General features: G+C 35.8%; 1 protein-coding gene across 1 annotated transcript; it reads right to left on the bottom strand.

The window, feature by feature from the left end:
• Window positions 1-15: 15 nt before the first annotated feature.
• LOC6578573 lies at window positions 16-12,851 on the bottom strand. The gene is made up of 6 exons (XM_044010853.1): window positions 12,658-12,851; window positions 1,929-2,069; window positions 1,376-1,533; window positions 675-1,317; window positions 154-553; window positions 16-86 (listed from the first exon to the last, which is right to left on the bottom strand). The coding sequence occupies exons 2-6, from the start codon at window positions 2,034-2,036 to the stop codon at window positions 82-84; spliced, it is 1,314 nt and encodes a 437-aa protein (XP_043866788.1). The 5' UTR covers window positions 2,037-2,069; window positions 12,658-12,851; the 3' UTR covers window positions 16-81.
• Between the last annotated feature and the right edge of the window lie 11,016 nt (window positions 12,852-23,867).

The raw sequence follows: 23,867 nt of genomic DNA on the forward strand, positions 1-23,867 counted from the left end.
ATTAAAAAAATATGCTTTGACTAAATAAATTTTAATATAATGCTAGGCGATGAATAAATTAGGGCCAGTTTCATACAGCGCTCATTCTGCAAGAGATAGAGAGAATATTAGAGATGCGTTACTTTTCTAAACAGGACATATCAAAGCACCTACCATGTGCGCTGATTAGACTACGCGCATCCCAGAGAGAGAGCTGTGACTGCGACAGTCGATGCTGCGGTGGATAGAGTTTGTAGGGGAAATAGGAATGATGGAACGTTGCGATGGGTATGGGCGTCGTCGATTGCAGTGACTGTTGTTGTTGTTGCTGTGCGGCTAGCAGGAACTGATGATGCTGTGCCGATATCTTGCGTGAGATTTTTGGCTCCTTTTTGGGCTTGCTGGCGCACTGCTGTTTGTTCGACTTAATAAAATTGGGAATGCGTGCCAGCAGGCCGCAATAGTATGGATCATCCTGCTTTTTGCGCTGTGGCGAATTCTTTTGCTGCTTCTTTTCCGTATAAACGGGGGTCAGGGAAGTCATTGAAGCCATAGATGCCACCTCGTAGTCCGGCTGAAATAGAGAATAGGATTGATAATTAGCATTTTTAATTAAAACATATCGATACTGCCAAGGTTTTAAGTATCCCGATAAGAATTCACAGCAGCGATAGGTATACATCGATATCACTTACCTTTGGCACATAAGGACTTTCGTTGAGGAAGGCCGCGCTGAAGACGCTGCGCCTGCCCTTGCTTGAATTGCTCGAGGACTGGGATTCATCAGAGGCTGCTGGTGTAGGATAAATTAAACCCACTTGACTCTCAATCGTTGAGTACGGATCCTCATTGCTATGTGTGAGAGGCACTCGCATGCCCAATGCGTCTAACGACTTGGGCAACGATTGCAAACGATTCTTAAGCATATCCATGGCAACCACATTGATGACCATTATCCAGAGGGGTGTATTGATTAGATTATTGTTTGACTTGACCAGCGAGACGGCCGATAGACATTGTCGTTCCAAACGGCTTCGTTCCGGATAGCTACGCGCGAATTCCCGATTAATATTATTCTGAAATTTCTTCATGTCGAACAGCCTTGAGGAGGTGCCCGCTGTGAGCGACATTTGTGGCATTTGCAGAATATCAGCTCCAACCACCGATTCCTCATTGGCCAGCGCTGTGTGATTCACATAGATGCTGCTCTTGCCATATCGTTTAATAAATATATTGCCAGTGTCGTCCATTTTGATCTTAAAGCCATCTCCTATTGATTTTTTAATGACTTTTGTCTCTGCATCTCGCATGGGATTCTCAAAGCCATTCAGGCCAATTCTGCGAAAAAATGGAACAGTTAGTGTCTAGTCTGTGGAAGGCAGCTGGTACTACTTACCGTACTCCATCGAAGCCATGCTTGGAACCATTAATGGTGATCACATTGGAGCGCGCATAGGCCTTGGCCACGCGCCGATTCTTCTCGAAGACAATGATCTTGGCCCATATTTCATCATCGATTTGCTCCCACTTGGTTAGCACTTCGTTGATGTGATCCTGCAAAGATGTAAAGAAGGAATTAGCATGATATGAATTTAGTAAGTATATAGGTTCAGTTTGCACTATATATACTCTTGATCTACATATAATAATAGCCAAATCTATTTAATTCTGCCAGTTTGTGTCAGCTCTTATGAGCGTATAAGAGTATAAGACCTAGAGAGCTATTATGGTATAAGACTTCGATTTATCGTGCGTTCATCGATAACAATTTGAATGTTTGCGAAATGTAAATATATCGCTGTAAAGCTTTAGTTATTTGAGTATATATCGCACATTTGAAAATCTAGAGTCTACAATCTATCTAATCTGACTAAAGATTAAACAATATGGAATCGATACCTTGTGCACCAAAAATATTGCCCGTTGTACACCTCGTTTGCTTTGCTTACCCGGAACAGCTTTTCGCGATCGTGCCAGACATCTTCCTCCTGTTCCTCCTGCCCAATGGCATCCAAATTGTCCAGGGAACGCGATATAATCTTGCGGCGCGAAATCATTTTATTTAATTTTTTGTTTTGCGTGTGTGGGTCTGCAAAAGAAACGTTTTTCTTCAATTATTATTTATTTATTTATATATATAATTACAGCAGCCGCAGCAGTTCGCTAAAGTTCTAGACAAGAAGAAGAAATACAAGAACAATTAAGTGCTTGTGCGAATGACTCTTTGAGCGCCATTTGTTGCATGATTAGATCTGGGCCGGCATATTAAGTTGTTGGCGTGTAAAGGCACCAAATTATTTATATTTATATATGTATATATGTGGTGTAAAAACCTTAATCCGGCTCTAGATTATTAAGCAATCAGCCAATCAATCTGCAAGCCAATGAACTTCAACAAAAAAAGCTAAATTCGTTGCCTGCGCAGTTTGTCGCCTAAGTTTTTTGATTTTGAAACACATTTTATAGAAATGTTTGTATGTGTGTGTGTTTTTTTTTTACCAATGTCACTGCATTTAATTGTGCTTTTTATTTTGCATTTTTTCTGTAGTCAACTAAACTTGGATTGCATTTCAATTGTTTTGGTTTTTCTTTGATTTTATGGTTTTTAGGTTTTTTTACTCTTTGTGTCGCAAACCGTTTCAAAGTCAAGCTTTGTCAACGTTTTGTGACAAAATGCCAGCTACCTGTTAACCAAATCAGGTGTATTGGCGGTCATGCACGTGCTTGGCATTCAATGCGATTTATCAATATATTTTATAGAGTGTACGTATGTATATGTATAGGTGTGTATGTCTGTGAGTGGTCAAAATATATGTCACACGCATTGAAAGTGAGTCTGAGAATTGTAACAATTGCGGCTATTGCTGCTTCTTCCTACCTTCGGCTGCCACCCAAAACGCATTGCTAAACGTTTCAACACCATTTAGAAGCTCTTATCGTGCTTCTAATGGCCCACATCAATGGGCGGCAGCTCGCTCTGCAATCCTAATGAGCAGAACTGCCTCTTGCTCTGCTGCTGCTCCATTTGCTGTCGTCTGGTTAGGTCAAAATCGGTCAATTCCATTGAAGTCAATGCCACATTTGGCTTTCTATTTGCGTTGGCGTTCGGCTTTAATTAGCAACCAAAATCTGGCCATAAAATTGATATATGTCACGCATAAAACCCCTAAAAGCCCGTGGCTCAACTAATCAATTTCTAATTTCAACGGGTTTCTGTTTGTCTTTCAGCATTGCCTTAGAACTTCGCATACCCTAGACCTATAGATATTATAATTTTGTCACGTAATGTGTAACACTTCAAGCAGACAAAGGAGGAGGCATCATAAATTACATATCTGTCTTTGAATACTACACTTTTTCTATAGCTATCTAAGTATTTATCTATGCAATGAGCTTTGTCTGAAATTGATTTAATGAAGACATACAGACATAGATTTTATAGTTGATTTTTTTGGTAGGTTTTATATTAAAAAATAATTGATTTTAGAGGCCATTAGAGATAGGCCTTTGTAGAGTATATTTGATCAGTTTTCATTTTTAGATTCAACAAGTTCATAAATTTGCTCAACAACTTTATAATATCGTGCGTAATACACTCAGCATATACGACAATGAAGCCATTAATCAATCACTCCTGTAGAAATTTGTTAGAGTATCTCAACTTCTCGAATGTTTTATCTGTCATCTCTTGACTATTTACTTAGAACTTTTGCCAATGCTGATGACGCTTCACGCCCACTAAACAAACAGATTCGCAGACTTTCTAAATTACGGAAAGTACTAAATATATACGAGTCCAGAGAGCTTCCAACCGTAAAGATGAAAGATAACAGCAGAAGAATTGTAATCAATATATAAATAGAAAAATCATTCAGACTGCCCTCGTCTGCGTCTCCCAGCTCTACGGTCTACAGCTATACTTCCAGCATAGTGCATCAATCTTAATATAGAATTCGTTACCTACTTAATTTTCTTTCATGAGTCAACATCAGCACGCTTAACGATGATGCTGTGATCTTACAGTTATCATTCAAAAGCCAAGCCTTGAAAAACACACAGCAGAAGAGAGAGAGAGAGAGAGAGAGAGAGAGAGAGAGAGAGAGAGAGAGACAGATGGTAAATACCCATTCGGTAAACCTTAAATTCAAGATTTTATTCTGTTTCATCTTCTATTTTAGAGCGCTGTGATTAACTTCTTCCAGAATGTTGCCGATTTTTATACATTTTTGTTGATATTTCTTGTATTATTTTTTCCATCTCCTTCTCATCTGCTCATCTGTTTTATATTGTATAATATGTATACGATGAACGCATAACATTTCGTTCTTTTCACCGCTTTTGATTGTTGTTGCTGTTGGCATTTGGCTTGCTAATATATTATATATAAAAGTTTTTTGTACATCGAACGTGCTGCTGATTTTTTAGCGATGATCACATGGTCCACCACCAACAACAACAACAACAACAACACACACACACACACACAGACATGAAATTTAATTAGCTAGCTGGCCTTTTGGCCATCTTTTGCTTTTGGCCACATTTGTTCATACAGCAATACAAATATATTTATATAGAAGTTAAGTGCATTGAAATTAAACAATTATTATACATAAATAATGTATTTAATTTAAGACAAATCATAAAAACAAACACGAGAATTAAGTAGAAATTCAAATAATTTTCGTTTCGTTTGCTTGAGCTTGGCAGCTGAGCAGGGTTAAGATAATGGGCAAAGTATATATATTTATCAAGTAATAAACGAGTCTACACGACTATATAATGCTCTATTTTTATAGAGTGTAATAAATATAATGTTGAAGAGTATACAGAGTAGATAGCTTCATAGCTTGAGTTGAATAGAGGCTTTGCCACGCCCCAAAACAGCTTAGTATATTGGGAGCTATAATCTGTAGTTAAGTTAAAAACTAAGCTAAATGGAAATCTAGAATATCTCAGCTCTAGAAACTGTCAATGATATAGTTAGCCTTACGCTTAGCCACGCCCCCAAAAATTTGAATATTAAATAACAACTTTCTAGCTCACATGCAAGCCAAATGCTTCATATAATGAAGGTAAATGAAAGCTAATATGCTCATCTTTACACTTCGTAATCGGCGAGTCGAATTCATAAATGAAATTGATTAACAAGCGTTTTTACTGTATTTTAGTTGTTGAATGTGCATTAAGTGTTAATTGAGACGTGGTTGCCGCTAGCTGATTGATGTGCGTCACAGCTGCACTCAAGTTCGTGTCTTAAGTCTTTCGTTTGTGCCTGCCTCGCTTTTGTGCTTTTCCGCATGCCAAGCCAACAACCACAACTGTTGCTGTTATTGCAATTAATTATGTAAGCTCGAAGGCCAGCGAAGGCCAAAAAAGCCAGTTGCCTTTTTTATTTATAGCACACTCACACACACACACACACACAGGCTAAACGCATTCTGAAAAAAGTATTCTTGACGTGCGTGAAACTACGTCTCGCACTTCGTCAAGGCCGTTTGGCTGACTCGTTCATTCCTGCGCAGAAGGAAGTCTTTTGCTTGACTTGGCTAAGCGGCTTACAAAAAACTGAAAAAAACATGCTGACTGCGCCCCACAAATTGGCATTGTTTTTGCTATAGATACCCCGTGACAGAAGTGTGAAAGTGGGGTATATTGGCTTCAGTGGAATTTATAGCTTGATATATTGAAACTGAAGCTATAAGCCTCACTGACCAGCTCTTCAGATATTTAAGTTACTCCTACTGGGGGCGTGGCTCAAATGGCAAATAATAGTTGTACCTTTCACAGCTCTAGAGCTGAGCTCAAGCAGCTTTAGCTAATTCACATAGATACCCTTGCATACCGCCCCTTTGGGGCATGGCATATTGCCATAAATCAAGCGCGCATTATGCAGTCAGTTACGCCCGACCCTGCAATGTTCTCTATTGATACAATTCTCTAGGCTTTAATTGCTCTTTATGAATCATGAAACTAAATTGCGCAACTGCAGCTCGTTTGGCGTGTGCCACCGTTGCCATGTTGCAAGTTGCAAGCGGCTCGCGCCTTCCCAAAAAAAAAAAAAAAAAAAAAAAAAAAACTAAAACGTTTGTCAACTGCTGAAGTGGCTCGAAATGTGGGCCACACGGCGGACCCACACCCAGATCCAAATGCAATAATCTGTATGACAGCTGCCAGCCAGCCACAAGCCACAGTCAGCCAGAGTGAGGCAGTCAGGCTGCCTTTCGGTCGAGTTCTTTGCAACCTTGAAAGTGGATACCTCGAGCGACTCGCCGCACTGCCAGCAACTGGGTGAAGGGGCGTGGCAGGCAGGGGCAGCAGCTTACATGTCCGGCTATGACTCGGACTAAGAAAAAAAAAACGAGTTTTTGGCCTTTTGATCTTATATTAAATTTTGTTTTTGCTTTGTTCGCGTACAACCAAATTCTATTTGCATTGCATTCACTTTTTTTTATTACTACTTTTTATTTATTTATTTCGGTTTTTTGGTTGTCATTTAATGTGTTTCATCAATTTCATTTCACAATGAGCAAATTTAAACGCCAAAAGCAGCTGATTAAATTTAAACAATTGCGCTAATTAGCTAGTATATATGCTAAGTGCATTTGGCAGTTACTTTATGGATAAGTGCATATGGGCGAGGGTGGTATGAGCAAGTTTTGGAAAATATATATCTATATTTATAAATAGTTTAAATTTGTGATAGGTACTACTATAATTATCATAGTTTTTTTTTTTTTTTTTGAGCATTACTAATTTTTATGCTATTTTTTTATTTTTTTATGATGGTGCACTTTCACATACTAATAGCATAAATAAATAATAAAAAAAAAATTATTAAAAAAAATAATGTTAATACAAAAACTACATAAGAAATATAAATATAAGTAATATAAATTTATATAAAATAAGTATAGGAATATATAAAAAAAAATAAAAATAACAAAAAAAATAAAAATAATAATAATAATAATAATAATAATAAAAAAATAAATAAATAATAAAACAATACAAATGTATATAAATAAATATATAAATGTATATAAAAATTATTATTAAAATATTTAAAAAAAAAAAAAATGGAACAAAAATATACAAAACGGATCTGTTCTCTTTATATTTTTTTTGTCATCTTTACTTTCAGACTATAAAAACTTCATACCACACTCAAATAAACATTTAAATATTATATTTCACTCCACATTCAGTCCTCAAACATTGACTTGATTCTTAATTGAATTTTCCGCATTATATATGCCGTCAATGATTTCTCATTATATAGCTGCTTGTGCTATATTAAGTCTTTGTTTATATGCCACGAGTTGAATATGTATATGTATGCATCTGTTACTATATGCCATAATCTGATTGTATGTATATATATTTATTTATTTTTATGCACATCTTCACCTGCTATATATAGACTATAAAATAATTGTCTTTTTTTTTCGTGTCGTCTGCTTTGCACAATAGTTGCGGGCGGGTGTCTCTGCTTAATGTTATTGTTTGCAACGCAACTATAACAAACAATGACAGCGACAACAATAACAACAGCAACAGCAACAGCAACAGCAACAACTTCAGCAACTACAGCAACTACAGCAACTGTGGTTATTTTTAATTTTATGAGTTGGCACTTTTGTTTTCTCTCTCTCTCTTTGCTTGTTTCATGTGAGCATCACTTGCAATTAGATCTACAGCATGTGGCATCATTTGCTGTTGCTGCTGCATAAAAAAGCGGGGCAGCAACATCATAAAAAAAATGGAGTGAAATACACACAGCACGGGGTGTTGTACTTAAGTATAGTTAAGTTATAGTTGCGCTTCTTTTTTTTTTTTTATTTATTTTGTTTTTGTTTATTATCTGTGAATGGAGCTCACTCAGCACGTGCATGTGTCAAAATAATGTGGCAGCAACAAGTTGCGAGTTTTCTGATTGTGGCTCAAGTTTAGCAGGGCAACAACAACTGTGTTGGGTCATTTACTATATCATATTGTTGTATATATACAAATATATATGGATTGCCAAATATAATCAACAATTTTCTAGGCCTAACTACATATAAAACTATTATCTAAGAGATAAAATGAATGATTAGAGTAAAAATCTAGCGCATTTTGTATATGAAAATACCTCTTGAAATATTTTCAGTTTAACAAAAGCGCAAACGTTAAGTTTGTTATACATAAATACATATATACGCGTATATACATACATAAATATATTATAATATTATAATATACATAAATAAGTTCTTCTTAAGCTTATCTATTATGCCTAATATACAAAACTGAGCTTTTGAATGTTAGAAACTCAAACTGCAAAACTTGATTTCAATCGTAAATTAAACAACTTTTTAGACAGGCCTCAAACCAATATATAAATATAAATTATACAAATTTTGGCTGGATGACTGGTTCGAGATAGAAAATCTTCTATAATAAAATAATAATAAAATCTATTAGAGTAGTTGGAGTATATTGAGATACTAATATCTATAAATCTAAATATATATATAATATAAATATATAAATGAAATAATATACAAAATAAAACATAACGATATTAAAAAAAATAATAAAAAAATATATTAAAAAAATAATATTAAAAATAAATATTTTTTTTTTATTTAAAAATTTTTTTATTTTTTTTAAAATTATTTTTGCATTAATATATTCTTTCAGTTTGGTTTTTATAAAGATATACGACTAATATGTTTCAATGGAATTTATATAAATTTGCTTTCCTTATAATTAACCACCAGAATATATATTTCAGCAATACAAAATTTAATTCTTTTCAACAATGACTAACTAATTCTCTTATTATCTTTTGCTTCAAAATGACTTAATTATTTTTTGCTTCTTTATTGATATAAGAAATTATATTTATATATATAAATAATATATATTTATACATATATGTATATACAGTTCATATAAGAGTTTTTTGAGCAACATCCAAGTCGAGCTTTGATTAGCTATTGTTCGACTAGTTTCATTATTTTTTTTTGTTCGTCTTCAAATCTTGTCGATTTGAAAAATTTCGTCAATCAAATTTCAACTTCCTTAAACCAAAAACTAAGCAGAGTTTTACTTTTACATATACTTTTTTTATACATTCATGATTTTCCCAGTTGAGCTACATTTTCAAAAGGTTTTCAGGTCAGTTCTAGTCTGAGATTGTGTGTGGAAGCTGCAACAATTTACTTTTTATTATCTTTAAGATTGTTGATGATGAGCTGCCGCTGGAGCTGCCGCAGCTGGAGTCTGTTGCACTCTGCTCTGGTACAATGCGGCGTATGCGCAACATTTGCTCTGTCACTTGATGCGCATGTCGCTCATTACATCATCAGCAACAGCAGCAACAGCAGCAGCAGCAACAGCAGCAGCAGCAGTAGCTGAGTTGAGGCTGCTTCAGCAGTGACAAGTGCTGCCTGCCCGTGTTTGTCGGCAAAAACTGTTTTTCTCTCTTCATCTTCATCTTCATCATCATCATCATCATCTTCTTCTTCTTCTGCTTTTTATCGCATTCATGCAAGGGGGAAAATATTGCGGTTGAAAATCGGCCGCGCTGCATGGCACGAAATTATAAATTCCAATTTTCACTTGCCAGCGCAGGCCTTTCATAATCTCAATACATATACATCTCTATATATATCTCTCTATATATATATTTATTTGTCTATCGACTGCTTGCATTTTCGTTGAGAATTCTCACAAATATAATATTCATATTTCGCATTTGGTATTTCGTGCCAGGAAGGCGCCAAAGAGAAAAGACACAAAATTACACAGCGCTTTCGTGAGACTTCAACTTCCGCTTTTGTTATATATTTTTTTGTTTTTTGATTATTTTTATGCTTATTTGTTATTTGTTATTGAGTGATTATACACACAGACACACACACACATAATACACAGAGATACACTCCTATATCTTCATTCATATACATATATAAATTTATATAGTCTCTTTGGCATTGTTTCAAAAAATTACTTGCAAAATTTGCGTGGGCCTTGGCTAAGAATAGCCAAGCGACAAGTGTTAAGTCCATAAAAAAAAAATACAAACAAAGCTAGACTGCTCTGATTGGCAGTGTCTGTCTAGAAGATACCCAGAAACTAGGCAAAGCCCGATTCAGATGAAGTTGGAGTTGGAAATGTCGATCACTCAATGCATACGATGTACTTTAGTGGAATCTATATACGGACTTAGATAACCTGTGAAGTATGTTTAGTCCAAAGAAGATTGGCTCTTATCGATGTTATGGTAAGAACGGAGGCTAACTGTAGTTCCGTATGCTAGAGATCAGATTAAAGAGATTAAGCTGCTTAGCCAGTAAACTAGCTAGATTAAGTATCTAGTTTATTAGCTCTTAATGTATTTAATGAAAATCGATTAAGTTATCGATAGTTTCAAGCAAACTTCAGCTGAGCTCTCTCGTCTCTAGCTACAATGATAGCTACTTTATATCTTTAGCTTTTACAATGTTAATAAATTTCCAATAAATTCCTTTATTATCTAGCTCTTTTACTAAATAATTTGAGAATTTCCTGAACAAAAGTTATCGATTTAAATTTCAGATTTTTAACGATTCTATCTTAGAGTTAGTATTGGGTTATTACGTGCCAGTTTTGTTATATGATTATTATAGTTCTCATGGGTAATCGATTAAGTTATCGATAACTTGAAGTCAATATATACTGCACCTGCATGCCTTTGCTGCTCTTGAGATAGATAGCTATATATATATATATTTTAGATATACATATATATTTTTAATGGTACACTTGCCTTGTTCCTTCCTTATTACAAACACTCTAATAAAATGCATATGAACTTGTTCAACCATTCTCAAGGGTAGCCCAAAAACACTATAAATCTCGCCATCGGGCCTCAAGAACAATGCAGATATCTGCTTAAAGTTTGGTTAATGTTTGCGCAGTCTTTGTTAATTAAACGTGTCTTGCTTTCAAACTTTTGACAGCAGCTTAGTCACTCAGTCGGCTAGCCGCACAGTCAGTCAGTCGCTCACGCAGTCAATCAGTCAGCCAATCAATTTGGCTATGTTAATTTGGCATATATACCTGCTCCAGCGTGTACTTGATGAATGTGTGATTCATAGTTCAATTGCTGCTCTGCCAACTTTTCACGCTCTTACATGGAGCCAACAAATTACATCATAATGTCAGACAGACAGACACAAAGACAGACAGACAGACAGACAGACAGCGACAGCATCATTAAAACTTATGGCAAACAACAAATAACTATACAAACAATTTAATAAATAATAAATATATATAATAATAACAATAACAATAAACAGCCCCGGCAGCAATTGAAGTCTTTGTGAGTTACGCTTAATTGAAGTTCATTAAATTTCAGTTTGAAACTGAAATCGAAATTGAATTTGAAATTGAGCTGGTCACACAATCAAGTTTCTAATTAAATATGATTGAGCTATATGCTGTATGGGCTTAATTAAAGGCGTATAAGTAGTGATTGTCAAATTCTAAGCAAATTATTAACAATAGACGCATATCAACTCAGGGACGACTTAAAAACTCAAACTCATTTCGATAAGCCTTAACTTGTGATTCATTAGGGTTTAAAATACGCAGATTAAAACGCTTAAGAACTGGGTCGCATGCAAATTAGCCAAGTTATACATATACAAATAAATATCTATAACAATATATTGCAGTTTCGCTCAGTTTCACATAGAATCTGGAGTCGGCTTTCTCGCCAAAGTCAAAGCGTAGGCCAAAGACCCCAAAACTTTGGGCAATACGATAAACATCTGTCACAGGTAGAAAGAAAAGAAACAAGCGACACTATGATATGGCCTTACGTATATATATATATATATATATATCGCTGCAGCTTACATCGTATTTCGGCTGTCAAGGCAAAATCTCAACTGATATTTTTTTTTCTTGGTTTAATAAAAATGTGAAATTATATTAATGTAAAAATGTTAATCTGGGCGTAAATTAAGCGCACGCAGTTCATGTTAAAAAACTTCGAACGGGTTTTCTTGCTTAACTGAAGGTTGTCGGTCAACAACAACAACAACAACCACAGCAACAACAACTGTACCACTGTGCATTGTATATGTTATGCATTATTATGTTTATTAAATTGCGTTGGCTTAGTTTCTATTTCATGCCTAAGAACCTTTTGTTGCGACTGCACAGCCTAAACAAAAGACTCAAGCAACGAACTTGATTTTGTAATTTACATGCCTACAATGCCCAACAGTTGTTGTTGCTGCCGTTGCTGTTCTATTCAGCTTGCTCAGTTTTTATTTCACATTCACGGACAACATTCAGCCATTGAGTGGCCTTTGTCGTTTAGCACATCACACACAGCCCAACACATATGCACTCTTAAAAGCAAAAGAGCAGACATCCATACATATTTATAAGCCACACTCAAACACTAATTAAATAACAACAACAACAACAACAGCCACCGTAATATATATAATTTTTTTTTTTTTGTAAATTATTGCACAATTTAGCTGCCAATCAAATTGCTGGACGCTGGACGTGCTGTGCTTTTAATTAGCAAAGAATGACAAATTATAGCTAAATGTCAAGGTTATATTCTAAACTGCAGTTGCCTCTTTATATATATTTATATATCAAATCGATTTCAGTTCCACTTACCCTTGCTTTGTGCAATGCGGCGTATGCGTAATGCTTAAATATCCAAGCCGCGTCTCAAGTTATCCAAAGCAGTTATGCGACAACTGTTAAATCAGCTTGTGTCCACGCCCACAATCATTCAACAATTTTATTATCTTAGCTGTTTCTGTGTATTTTTATTGAAATGTAATTTTATTTATTAACTTGTTTAATATCTATTGTGGGCTTTTGTATATTTATTTTTGTTTAGCACGCTGGGTCTATTTATTTATTTCAATTTTGTGATTTTTTTTCTTTTTAGAATTTTTCTATATTCTTCTAAATTTGCACAACACTCGTCGTTGATTTGGTAAAACGATTTCGCGATTGCTGCTGTGTCTCTCTGTTAGTATTTTTTGTTGTTTAGTATTTTTTAGCTTTGTTGGGAAGCGCGCGCTAGAACCGTTCGCCCCAAGCTGCGTAATTCGACTGGCCAAGTAACGGTGCGGCCTGGCCACAAGACAGCACCAAAAAATTACAAGCAAAACAATTCACACACACGCAGAGGCGTCCAAAAACCAACAACAACACAAAAAGCAACGCCGCCAAAAAGACGAGCCGCAACGAAGCACTGAACCGAAGCGTCGCGAGCGCATAGCCGAAGCTATGTTCAGACTCGACTTGCCAGTTAGCCAGCCAGAGCCGAACGCCAGGCGTCGCTGCAACTGCAGACATTACGTGCGAAGCCGCGTGTAGAGCAGAGCAGAGCCGAAAGCCAAGCTTAGGCCTGTTGCCTTGTCAGTAGCTCGCCAGCTGTTAGCAGCGTAGGTTGTGTTGGTGCCTGCGGCAAAGCCCGAAGTTTAATTGCAGCGTGACGCACGCTCAATTCAACAGTTTTCAACCAATTTATGCTAATGCTTTGCCAACACATACACACGCCAACAACAACAACAAAAAAGAACACCTTAATTTAACATAAATAATTCACAGCTTGTTCAATTGGCCCCGTAATTTGTATAAATTCTTGCTGCTCGCTTCATTTTTATTTTTGGGCGTGTGAATTACTCTTTGAATCATATTCAGCTACAGTTTGCGGATGTGCCGCTGATATATAGATTTCAGTTGCTGTTACTGTTTCTGTTTCTATTTCGAATGCGGGGTATTTCCCGGTCTGTCTAGAAATCCACTTAAGACTGCTGTATTTGGCAGCAGTTTTCTGCCTGTCTTTGTTTCTACTTTTATTTTTTTCTGTTTTTTTCTGTTTTTTTTTTTTTTAGATTAACTCAACGAGCGACATAATTCAGCTCGCTTTTCGTACGCTTATGGCAAATTGTCTTATATGGCATACAGCTAAATGCAATTTATTTGCTCAACTATGCAAAAAAAATCGAATAGAGACGAGGAAGAAAAAAACGTTTTACTTATGCTTAAATTGAATGCATGATTCATTTGGTCAGTGGGTGTGGCAATTGCCACAATTGTGGGCAATTTTTCTAATTTCCAGTTCAGGTAGCCCGAAAGAAATTAAAATGCAAAAGTGTCGCAAGATCTCGCCTTTAAAGTTGAGCGCGTTGGCAAATTATATAAGCATAAAATTCTCTTTCATTTGACTGCAGCAATACTAAAATTAATTAAGATCTTCCTCTTCTTCGTCTCGGTCTTCTTCTTTTTATCGATTCAAGCAAAGAAAAAATAAAAACGTTATGTTTATAATAATAAAAAAAAAGGCAGAAGATCATATCAATTTGCAATTCAATGGGAATAGCAACAGAAATGGCAAAAGAATATGATAAGTATATAACATTTCTATGGCTATTATAGTTTTTGATTCAGATTACCTGTTCTATAGCCTGTAATTGAGAATGTTTTGAATGGAGTCTGCTTAAAATCTTTGGAAAGTAGATCCTATCTATATGCATTCGGTGATTGAATTTTGGTATTCCAGTACGTCTACAGCATCACGCTAGTCACCCAGTTTATCCCATTGTGCTCAGACCTGTTCTCCCGAAATCTAGTTTCTTTTCAGCAGGCGCATATATTTAGCATATTGCTGAGCTTTAACTTAAGACATATATTTGGCAGACAAATTGAATAAAATGTTATAAATCAACAAAAGTTCTAGTTACTTAGCAGCTTCTATAGAAGTAAATGCTAATTCGTCTCGCGATATGTAGTTCACACACTCAGATAGAAATTTCTCATATATATATATATGATATAGCTATCTCTATGTAGATCCGCTTTTGTAACTGCCATTGTGTGTGTGAGCAAATGACTTTGGAATGCTGTTACCTGTTGCTTTAAATAGAACTTTTCGAAATTTTTGTTTCAAGTGATCGGCTGTCATAATCAATGTTCATGGATATTCAATCATAGGAAAACATCTATATACATATATACATATATATCTAAGCTATGTGGTAATAATTGCTTAAGAATAATAAACAAATAGTCAGGCGAAGGGGGTTTGGGGAGTAACGGGCTTTGGCTAGGGCGTTTGTTGAACTGCTCATGTTGTAAGCCAATATAATGATAACTGTTGCTGCTGCTGCTGCTGCTTTGTTATTATTATTAACTTGTTTTGTTTTTGGCTTTTCAATTAAAAAATGGTAACAACAGTTTAGGTGAATGGTTAACACTGAAAAAATAATGTGAACAAAATCTTTTGCTTTGCGGCTCGTTTTGCATGGGTATTATACGGCCATAAGATTCGGGCCATGCTAAGTGGGGCCCCGTTGTTTTAATAATCATTACAAATTGCTTTGGCAGTCTCAAAACAACAACAGCAACAACAATAATAATAATAACAACAACAAGAAGTTGGGTACAACGAACGACCTTGCTACACAAGCAGCTCGATAAACATGTAGACAAGAGCAATAGACAGGGACGGAGAGAAAGAGAGAGAGCGAAATAGAGACAGCGCATGAGACAGCAATATAGCATAAAATTTGCGACAGTCAAAAACAAACCACGTTAAATAGAAATAAAAAAAAGCTAAAAATAAAAAGATTTCATAAAATTACAAGCCAAAAAACTGCTTGGGAAATCAACGCAAATGAAAAACGAAAACAAAAAGCGAAAAGCCAAAAAACCAAAGACCCGAAACCCAAATACAAGTTTCAGAAAAATGTCAACAAGAGGCGTTTTGGCTATCACTCAAGTCCAGATAAGAACAACAAATAAGCCAACTAATACCCTAGCAAGCTGTTAAAGCTGTTAAGCTCGAGGGCTAAGTATGACAGCTTAGTGGAGCATTAACAGCTATTGGCTAGGCTAAATGATTGGCTGAGGGCTATTTCTTTTAGTGGGGTATATAATTACAGTAAACGCCAATCAAGTGGAAGCCAAATGCGATAACAAATTTGATATCAAGTGCTTGGGATTGTGACACATTGTTTAGAGTATGGAGCACAGCTTTAAATGGTTTTGTGAGTTTAAAACTGAAGACAGAAATTCTCAAAGCTTAAAGGATTAGGCAGCATTTAGGAATAGGTTTAAGAAATATATAAAATATGATTAAAAATTATTTTATATATAACAAAAAATGATTTCATAAAACAAATACTTCTATTATTTTTCCTTCTTTCTGTTTAAGATGCGCATATTCACTAGAAATATATAGAATATAATAAACTGTTGTATTTAACGATATAATCAATATTATCAAATTAATTAAACTTGTTTCTTTTTTTTTCAAGTATTGTTTCAATAGTAATTTCTATCTTCACTGTAAATACATTAATGAGCAGAAGTCAATCGATTTGGCTGACGAAGCAACAATAACAATTTAAGTTTAATTATTTGCAGCAACGCCAAGCAATAATAATAATAATAAATAATCAGAAAAATAAGTAAAAGAAGATGTATAATAAATAAAAATAATGAATTTGTTGTCTGCTGTTTTTCAACTACAACTGAAAACAATTTCCGCATGGCACTAGAACATGCTCTTTGCTCTTAAATGATCAATGGAGTTGCTCATCTTTTTATTAATTTTTATTTTATTTTTTTTTCATCTCAATTTTATTTGCTTGCGATTTTTTGGAGTTCATAATTCGTGCGGCGCTGACACACAAAAAATAGAAAAAAAAGAAGGTGAATTCAAAAAGAATTCTTCACGCTTTGGCTTATTCAAGTGCGCCGCGTGGGCCGCAGCGAGCATTGCGTATGATTGATAAGCAAATTACGTATACGCCTGCACGCACAGAGATTGCGCATACGTCATGTCGGCCACGATATAAGATTCTATCTGCCTATATTGACACGCCTGTCCCTTCTGATTTAGTTCACGCCTCGCCTGAAATTCATCGATCATAATGAAGTCCTTCAGCGAAACGGAAATGCTGATTACACTGGAAAAAAAAAAAACAACAAAAGACAGCAAATGATTCACAAATGACGTAACAGAAATTATAACTAAAACATTCAAAAACTGAAATACGAATACGAAGTGTCAACGACACCATCAGCATTGTCGTATACATAGTATATTAAACAGAAAGAGTTACCAAAGTAAAGGTCAGAGCTGATCTGGCCGCAGTTTGTTGTCAACGCAGTTGAGCGACCTTGATGCTGGCTGCCTGGCTGGCAATTTCACAATCTGAACGGAATTAAGACTCTTTGGCATGCAAGACGCATTGCAAGCGAGCACTTCCGAGCGCGTCTGGTGCCACGAAATGGGTTTGTTTACGCCTTCAGAGTCAGGTAGGCTAAGTTCACGTTCGATTCGATTCCCAAGCCCAATTACAATCCAAATTTTTAAGATCTTCTGCAAAGGGGTCTATGAGGAAGATGCGCTGGAAAACATGAATACAGGTAAAACGATATATTAAGTTAGTGCTACAAGTGTTGTACAATTATAGAGTTCATATACGAGCAGTGTTGTGAAGGGATGATTTAATCTATTGTATTAGCATTATAATTTTTATTTGTAAGGTTTTTGAAAACGATTTTTCTATTCAATTGTTATACTATACTATTGGTATTGGATTGTATGTACTACAGTAGTGTTGTAAAGCATGATTATGCTGCACAGTGTTGGCTAAAAACATTTTTTTATAGCAAAATGTTATGAAAAATGCAATTAGATATTATAGTATTACTACTATTATTACTTCTAATAACAAATCAAACAAGAAGTATATAAATCAGTGTTGTAAAACACAAAAACAGCAAGTAGCGTATAAAATGTTAAATATTTTGAAATCTAAAAATCTTGGCTAACTTTGAATAAAGTTTTTGCTCTACAGACACAAAAACCAAAAATTCTAATTAGCCGCACATACCCGTCTTACAGCCTATACGCACAGGGTATGCGCAAACAGTAGCACTTTGTGGCTGGCATTGGAATTGCTTTGGTGGGAAAACAGAATTGCTTTTGGGGCGTTAATTTAACCAAAAGGTATTTTTGGGGCAATGCTTTGAGCTGTTTGCAATTTCCGCGTATAGAAAACAACTTATTAGCCAGCCACTTAGCCTTGAGCCAAGGGAAATCTCGTTTCTATAAATAAGCCACCTTTAAAAGCCATCTCGTTATAATTTAAAGCACAATTTGTCTGGGCACATTAACTAAATGTGTTTAAAACAATTGTCTAATTGCGCTCACTCGCTCGATGCTCGATGACGTGGCACAGGGGCTGAATCGTGGCTTAGATGTGAGCCGCTACATATGCTAATTGATGAAAATTGTTAATTAATTAGCCCGGCCAGGTGCAGAGCCCGACCTTGACGTGAGCCCAGGGCATAGCTGGCCACGCGTCTCATGCGTTACTAACGTCTAGCAATTGATTAAAATACGTCAAAAAGCAGCAAAAGCTTAGAAAGTATAGGCATGGGACGTGCAAGACGTCTAGCATAAATTTAATGGGTCGCCTCTCGAGTGTCGAGTGTGTTGTTAGCTCTGGTTTATGAAGTTAGCAGTGCTGACACTTAATTACAAGCTTGTTTTGCAGTCATGTTGCAAGTCAGCGTGTTGCCACAACTCTCTGGGATCTTGGCTGTCAGCGCATGCTGCTTGATATCATCGAACAGCGTTGCAGTTGCTGCTTGCCCCGGTTGCAACCTCTTGTGCTGGCGATAGCCATCGCGCCTTCAGCTATATGTGATATGTGAAAAGTCGAATGCGCTGACTCAGCAGCAACAGCTAACAAATTAAAGCTGCAGATCTGTGCCAGACTTTTCATGCGTGTTACAGCTACACTTTCCATCATTCTACTTGCCTTAGTTTTGATGATTTTTTTTTTTTTTTTTTTTTATTCTCGAAATGTTAATTTAATTGCTTCTGCGCTGCGTTCTGTCTGTACTTCCTAAGCGTTACACGCGTTTGGCCATGTAACTGCTTGTATATGTATGTATGTATGTACATATGTCCATAACAGCTTCAGCTGCAGCACGCATGATACGTACATAGCTCCAGTTTAACTGCGTAAGCAAAGCCAGGTAAACACAGGTATGGCTGGTATGACAGGTATGGCAACATAGTTGGAGAAAGAAGACAGCAACGTTGACAGCAGAGGCACATGCAACAAGTGGCACAGTTTCATAATCGTAACTGGCAACTTGCACTTTTAACGGGCATTAGAACAGAAGCACCAAATGCAGCACAGCGGGAGGAGCACAAACTTAGCAGGAGGAGCAGAAGTGGTTAAAGTTGCTGTTGCTGCTGCTGTTGTAGCTACTCATGACAACCTGAAGAGTAATTGCACACATAATTCATGCTCAAGGCCGCGCACTGCAGCCAAAGCGAATTTCATTTTCAGCACCTCAACGTAGAACAGAGCGAGCAGTCTTTGCTGCTGCTGCTGCTGTTGCTGCTGCTGCTGCTGCTGCTGCTGTTGGTCTTTTGTCTAGAAGATGAATGGTTGCGAGTTAGTGGCTGCTGTTATTTTTGTGTTGCTTCTTTTTCAGAGATACGAACTTATGGCGGCTTATTAATCAAGTTGCAAGCAAATTAGCACAGCTATAGAGCCATAGAGAGTGAGAGGGCCGCTTGGTAACTGAGAACAGACAACAGCCAGTCGTTGTAACTTTAATTATAATAAATGTCAGCTTTAAATATGTAATTAAGGCGAGTAATGCGAAAGCGAATGCGAATGCGAATGCGAATGCGAATACTGAATGCCAAATGCATCAGAGCTGTGCTGGTTCGCTAAACGAGCCAATTCGATAAGATTGAAACTGAGAGCTAGCAGCGAATATGTAATTAAGGCAAATATGCTGAGCAACATATGAACTAGTTCGATAGGTTGCTATAATGAATATGTGTGGAGTTTATGAACTAGCATAAAATTTGAAATTAAAATAACTGCCCAAATGAACTGAAGTATCGATATGTTACAATAAAGAATAGAACTTGTGAGTCAGTCACCTGAGTCAGTACAGCTGCATTAGTTCGATGTTTTTCAATTTAAGCTAACAGCAGATCACTTATCACAACATTTCAACTTTATTGCAACTAAGTTAATACGTAATTAACGCAATTAAGTTGTCTGCAATGCCATAAGCTGCACTCGTAGTCACTTTGAAAAAAATAAAACAAATTAATGTTCTCAGATAAAAACTGGCAGATTGCATTAATTGCAGTTTCAACGCTCTTCGCCGATTGCCATCGCGCGATATTGAAAGATGAGGGCCGCCAGCAATAGCTACTACATTTGCTTCTCTACAATATTGAAGTGAATAATTTGATTTATATTCGCAATTGCAACAGAAATTTATCTACACGCCATTAGAGCGCATCCCATGGGCCGTGGCTCAAGTGTGGGCGTTCACTCTCGCTGCAGTTTGAAGCTGAAACCTAGAAGCGGGAAGCTGGAAGGTGGAAGGTGGAAGTTGGAAGCTGATTAATGTCTTCACTTGGAGCAGAAAGCGAAAACGATAAGGCACCTTCTCTGCGCCTTCGTCTCCTTCTGTGGCATTGTTGGCTACTGCACATACGTATGAAACCAGAAATTTATTGCCCAGCCTTGCAAATATAAGAAACAGCGCGTAAATCAATTATGCACAGCCAGAGACCGGCAAATGGCATAAAAATGTCATACAATTTGTGACAATTACAAGTAGCAGGCGATAAATAAATATGCAATGCACTGCGCGAAACTAGAGTGACCCCAGCAATAGTGTAGACAATAGTAAATATAACTTATATAATTATGATTATGCACAAAATACAATATAAAATCATTTTCTATAAATAATAAACCAATTAAAATAATTAAGTATACAAAATATGTGAACATATACACATAAAAAAATTTATAAATATTTTTAAAAAGTTAATAAAAAGCAAAAAAAAAAAAAAAAAAATAAATAAATTAAAATCAAATAAAAATTAACAAATAATATAAATATACATAAAAAACTATAGCTGATCAAAATAAATTTATTACAATCAAATATTCCATCTCCCAATTTTCGCTAAATTTTAAGCTAAATTTTCGCTCAGTGTAGTTATGTATGCCTATGCATATTGCCTGGCGTTAGGCTGTTTACCTGGCTGGATGGAATTATGAGCAAGGACACTTTTGAACCTGCCAGCCATATTTCAGAGCTGCCTCTATAAATAGTTGTGTGTGTGAGTGATTATGGCGCGCATTATCAACTCGGACTTTGCCAAAGGTTTTAGACCATTAAGTTTCGACTTATTTATAGACGCTTGATTTATGCACTCTGCATATGCAGCAACAGCAGCAAAAGCAGCCGAGAGCTACTCAGATAATGATAGAGACTTTAGCTGCTTAGAAGATCACGCGAGTTGGGTCTGCTTGCTAATATGTTCTAAGCTGATGCTGATTGCTTCATCGGCTGATCTGCATACTGGTAGCTAAATATGTACTATAATGTGCTTAAATACTATGTAAGTCGATGCTCCGATCTCGTTCTTCGAGTATGCAAATAATATGAGTCCGAAAACAGACTAAGTCTGGCCTTGAAAACGGCTCCATACAATAGCCGACATTTTTTTTTTTTTTTTTTTTTTTTTAATGAAAATTAGCGACAAAAGTTTTATGTTTTATGAACAAAATTAAAAAAAAAAAAAGATAAAAAATCTTACAATTAGAATATGTCTGCTTATGTAACCAGTTTTATGAGTTTCTTTTTCATACTCTGTAGCTCTTTAAAATGGGTAAAATGGGTAGATCGCTTGGGTAAGAAGCAAGCGGTAAAATAAATAAAGGTTGATTTCATATTTATGCTAAATGCTTAGTCTGCATGAAACGCTTAGTTGGTCTAGTTATGATCTTTTATCAATTAATCTCTCTGTCTGATCTTAGGAGATACAAGACCTACCTATATCAAATTTTGTATATATATTCTAGTTTATTGTACACTAAACATATTTATACTTTTAAGTGAATATCTGACTTTAAATCTATTATATTGATAAATATAACTATAGATCGATCGTCATAGATCGTAAAGACTTTTGGGTACGTATGCAAACAAGAATTCCTAAACACCCGCTTTCCACCGAATTGAGGGGTATGTCCAAGTCGATCATGCTTACACTTTCAGTTTCATAACTTTTGGGGGGACTGCTGACGTCAAAGCAGGCCCGGCCGCTTGTTATCTGGCATCACGCAATGATATCAATCTTTATAGTTCATATGTATATAAACATTAGGCAGCAAAGAAACCGAAAGGTGTGCGCATTGTGTGAAGCGTTAGCTCCTGCTAACTCTTGGTTTCACATGAGAGCAGAAATTATAAATAGGAACTAGAAACTTGACTGTGACTGTGACAGGGCAACAAGCTGGGGGCACTATTAATAATTGTCTATGAAAATAAAAGTGATTTGTTTTCGATTTTCAAATTCCTACAAACTTCTATACTGCATATCTATAGATAAGTGTATATATATAGCTCCTCCATTTGCTGATGGCACCAACATCTAACTCGTTTCGACTGTTTGATGAATGCTGTCTGCCTAGCTTCTTAATTGATATTAATTTGTTGCTCTTTAATGGCATAATTTAATATTATGTGTAGACAAACGAGAAACTATGCTGCAGTTGTGCCATAGCCGACTGCATAATGCACGCTCATGGAACGTAGAGGGCTAAATAACGAAAAAATTGATCTAAAAGTGATCAATATAACTGAAAATCATATAGATCATATAGATTATATAGATCATATAGATAATATAGATCATATAGATCATATAGATTATATAGGTTATATAGATTATATAGATCATATAGATCATATAGATCATATAGATCATATAGATCATATAGATCATATAAATCATATAGATCATATAGATCATATAGATCATAGATCTCATAAATCAGACAGACAGAGATGAAATAGAAGGGAAGAAGACTGACAGATAGTCAATTAGATTAAAAAGATAAAGATAGACAGACAAAGATTTCACAAAAACTAATATACTTCATTGAATATATTATAAGGCCCAGACATAAAAGCAGACAAAACGTAATCTACATACAATGATCGATCCAAGTGGCTAAGGCGTGGGCTTAACATAGATTTATACACAAATATATTGAAACAAAAAAGCCAAAGCCAAGCAATTAGCGCGATTTCCTATTTGGTTAATATGCAGAAAATTAAAACGGGTGTGCTTTGCCTTTATTAATAAACAATATGTATATATATATATATATAAATCCAAATTAAGCAAAAACAGCAAACACAACGGAAGATTAATGGAACTCGAGTACATATCTGTACCATCAGCTAGAGTCGGAGTCAGCGAGTCCAATGTTAAATGGCTTTAACCCACCCAAAGACACCAAAATGGTTTATCTGTCTGCCTGTCTGCCTGTCAGCCTGTCTGGCCGTCTGTCTGTGGCTTTTACTTCCGTTAGCGCATACTGTTTAAACAGCTTTTGAATGGTTTAATTGATTTGAAGCTGTCGATTATAATATTTCTGCGCGCACGCACTTGGCGCGACATTAATTGCTCGTAGGCCTGATCAAGTAGCGTTAGTTGTCTAGCCATCCCCAGTCCATAAAAATAACTGCAAAAATTTGCTACTTCTTTATGAAGAAGATCATATGGAAGATTGTATACTCTTTTACTCCAATGAAACAAATCTCTCTATACAAGATCTAAAGTTTTTAATATAAGAACTAAACATATTATCCTTAGTTTCTATGGCAGCTACGTGATATAGTAAGCCGATCTGATTAGAATTTTGAATATATGTGAATATTATGGCACATATTACAGTAAGGAAGTTTTACTAAAATATTTTGTAAAACAAAACGGTTTACTGTTT

Source organism: Drosophila mojavensis, unplaced genomic scaffold (assembly GCF_018153725.1).
Source record: "Drosophila mojavensis isolate 15081-1352.22 unplaced genomic scaffold, ASM1815372v1 contig_80, whole genome shotgun sequence".
Taxonomy (NCBI): domain Eukaryota; kingdom Metazoa; phylum Arthropoda; class Insecta; order Diptera; family Drosophilidae; genus Drosophila; species Drosophila mojavensis.

Excerpts from the sequence above, each read along its gene's own strand:
- LOC6578573 (XM_044010853.1), bottom strand. The coding sequence starts at position 2,036 with ATGATTTCGCGCCGCAAGATTATATCGCGTTCCCTGGACAATTTGGAT. Across the intron at positions 1,318-1,375 it reads CATGGCTTCGATGGAGTACG|AATTGGCCTGAATGGCTTTG; the intron begins GTAAGTAGTACC and ends ATTTTTTCGCAG. Across the intron at positions 554-674 it reads AAAGTCCTTATGTGCCAAAG|CCGGACTACGAGGTGGCATC; the intron begins GTAAGTGATATC and ends TCTCTATTTCAG.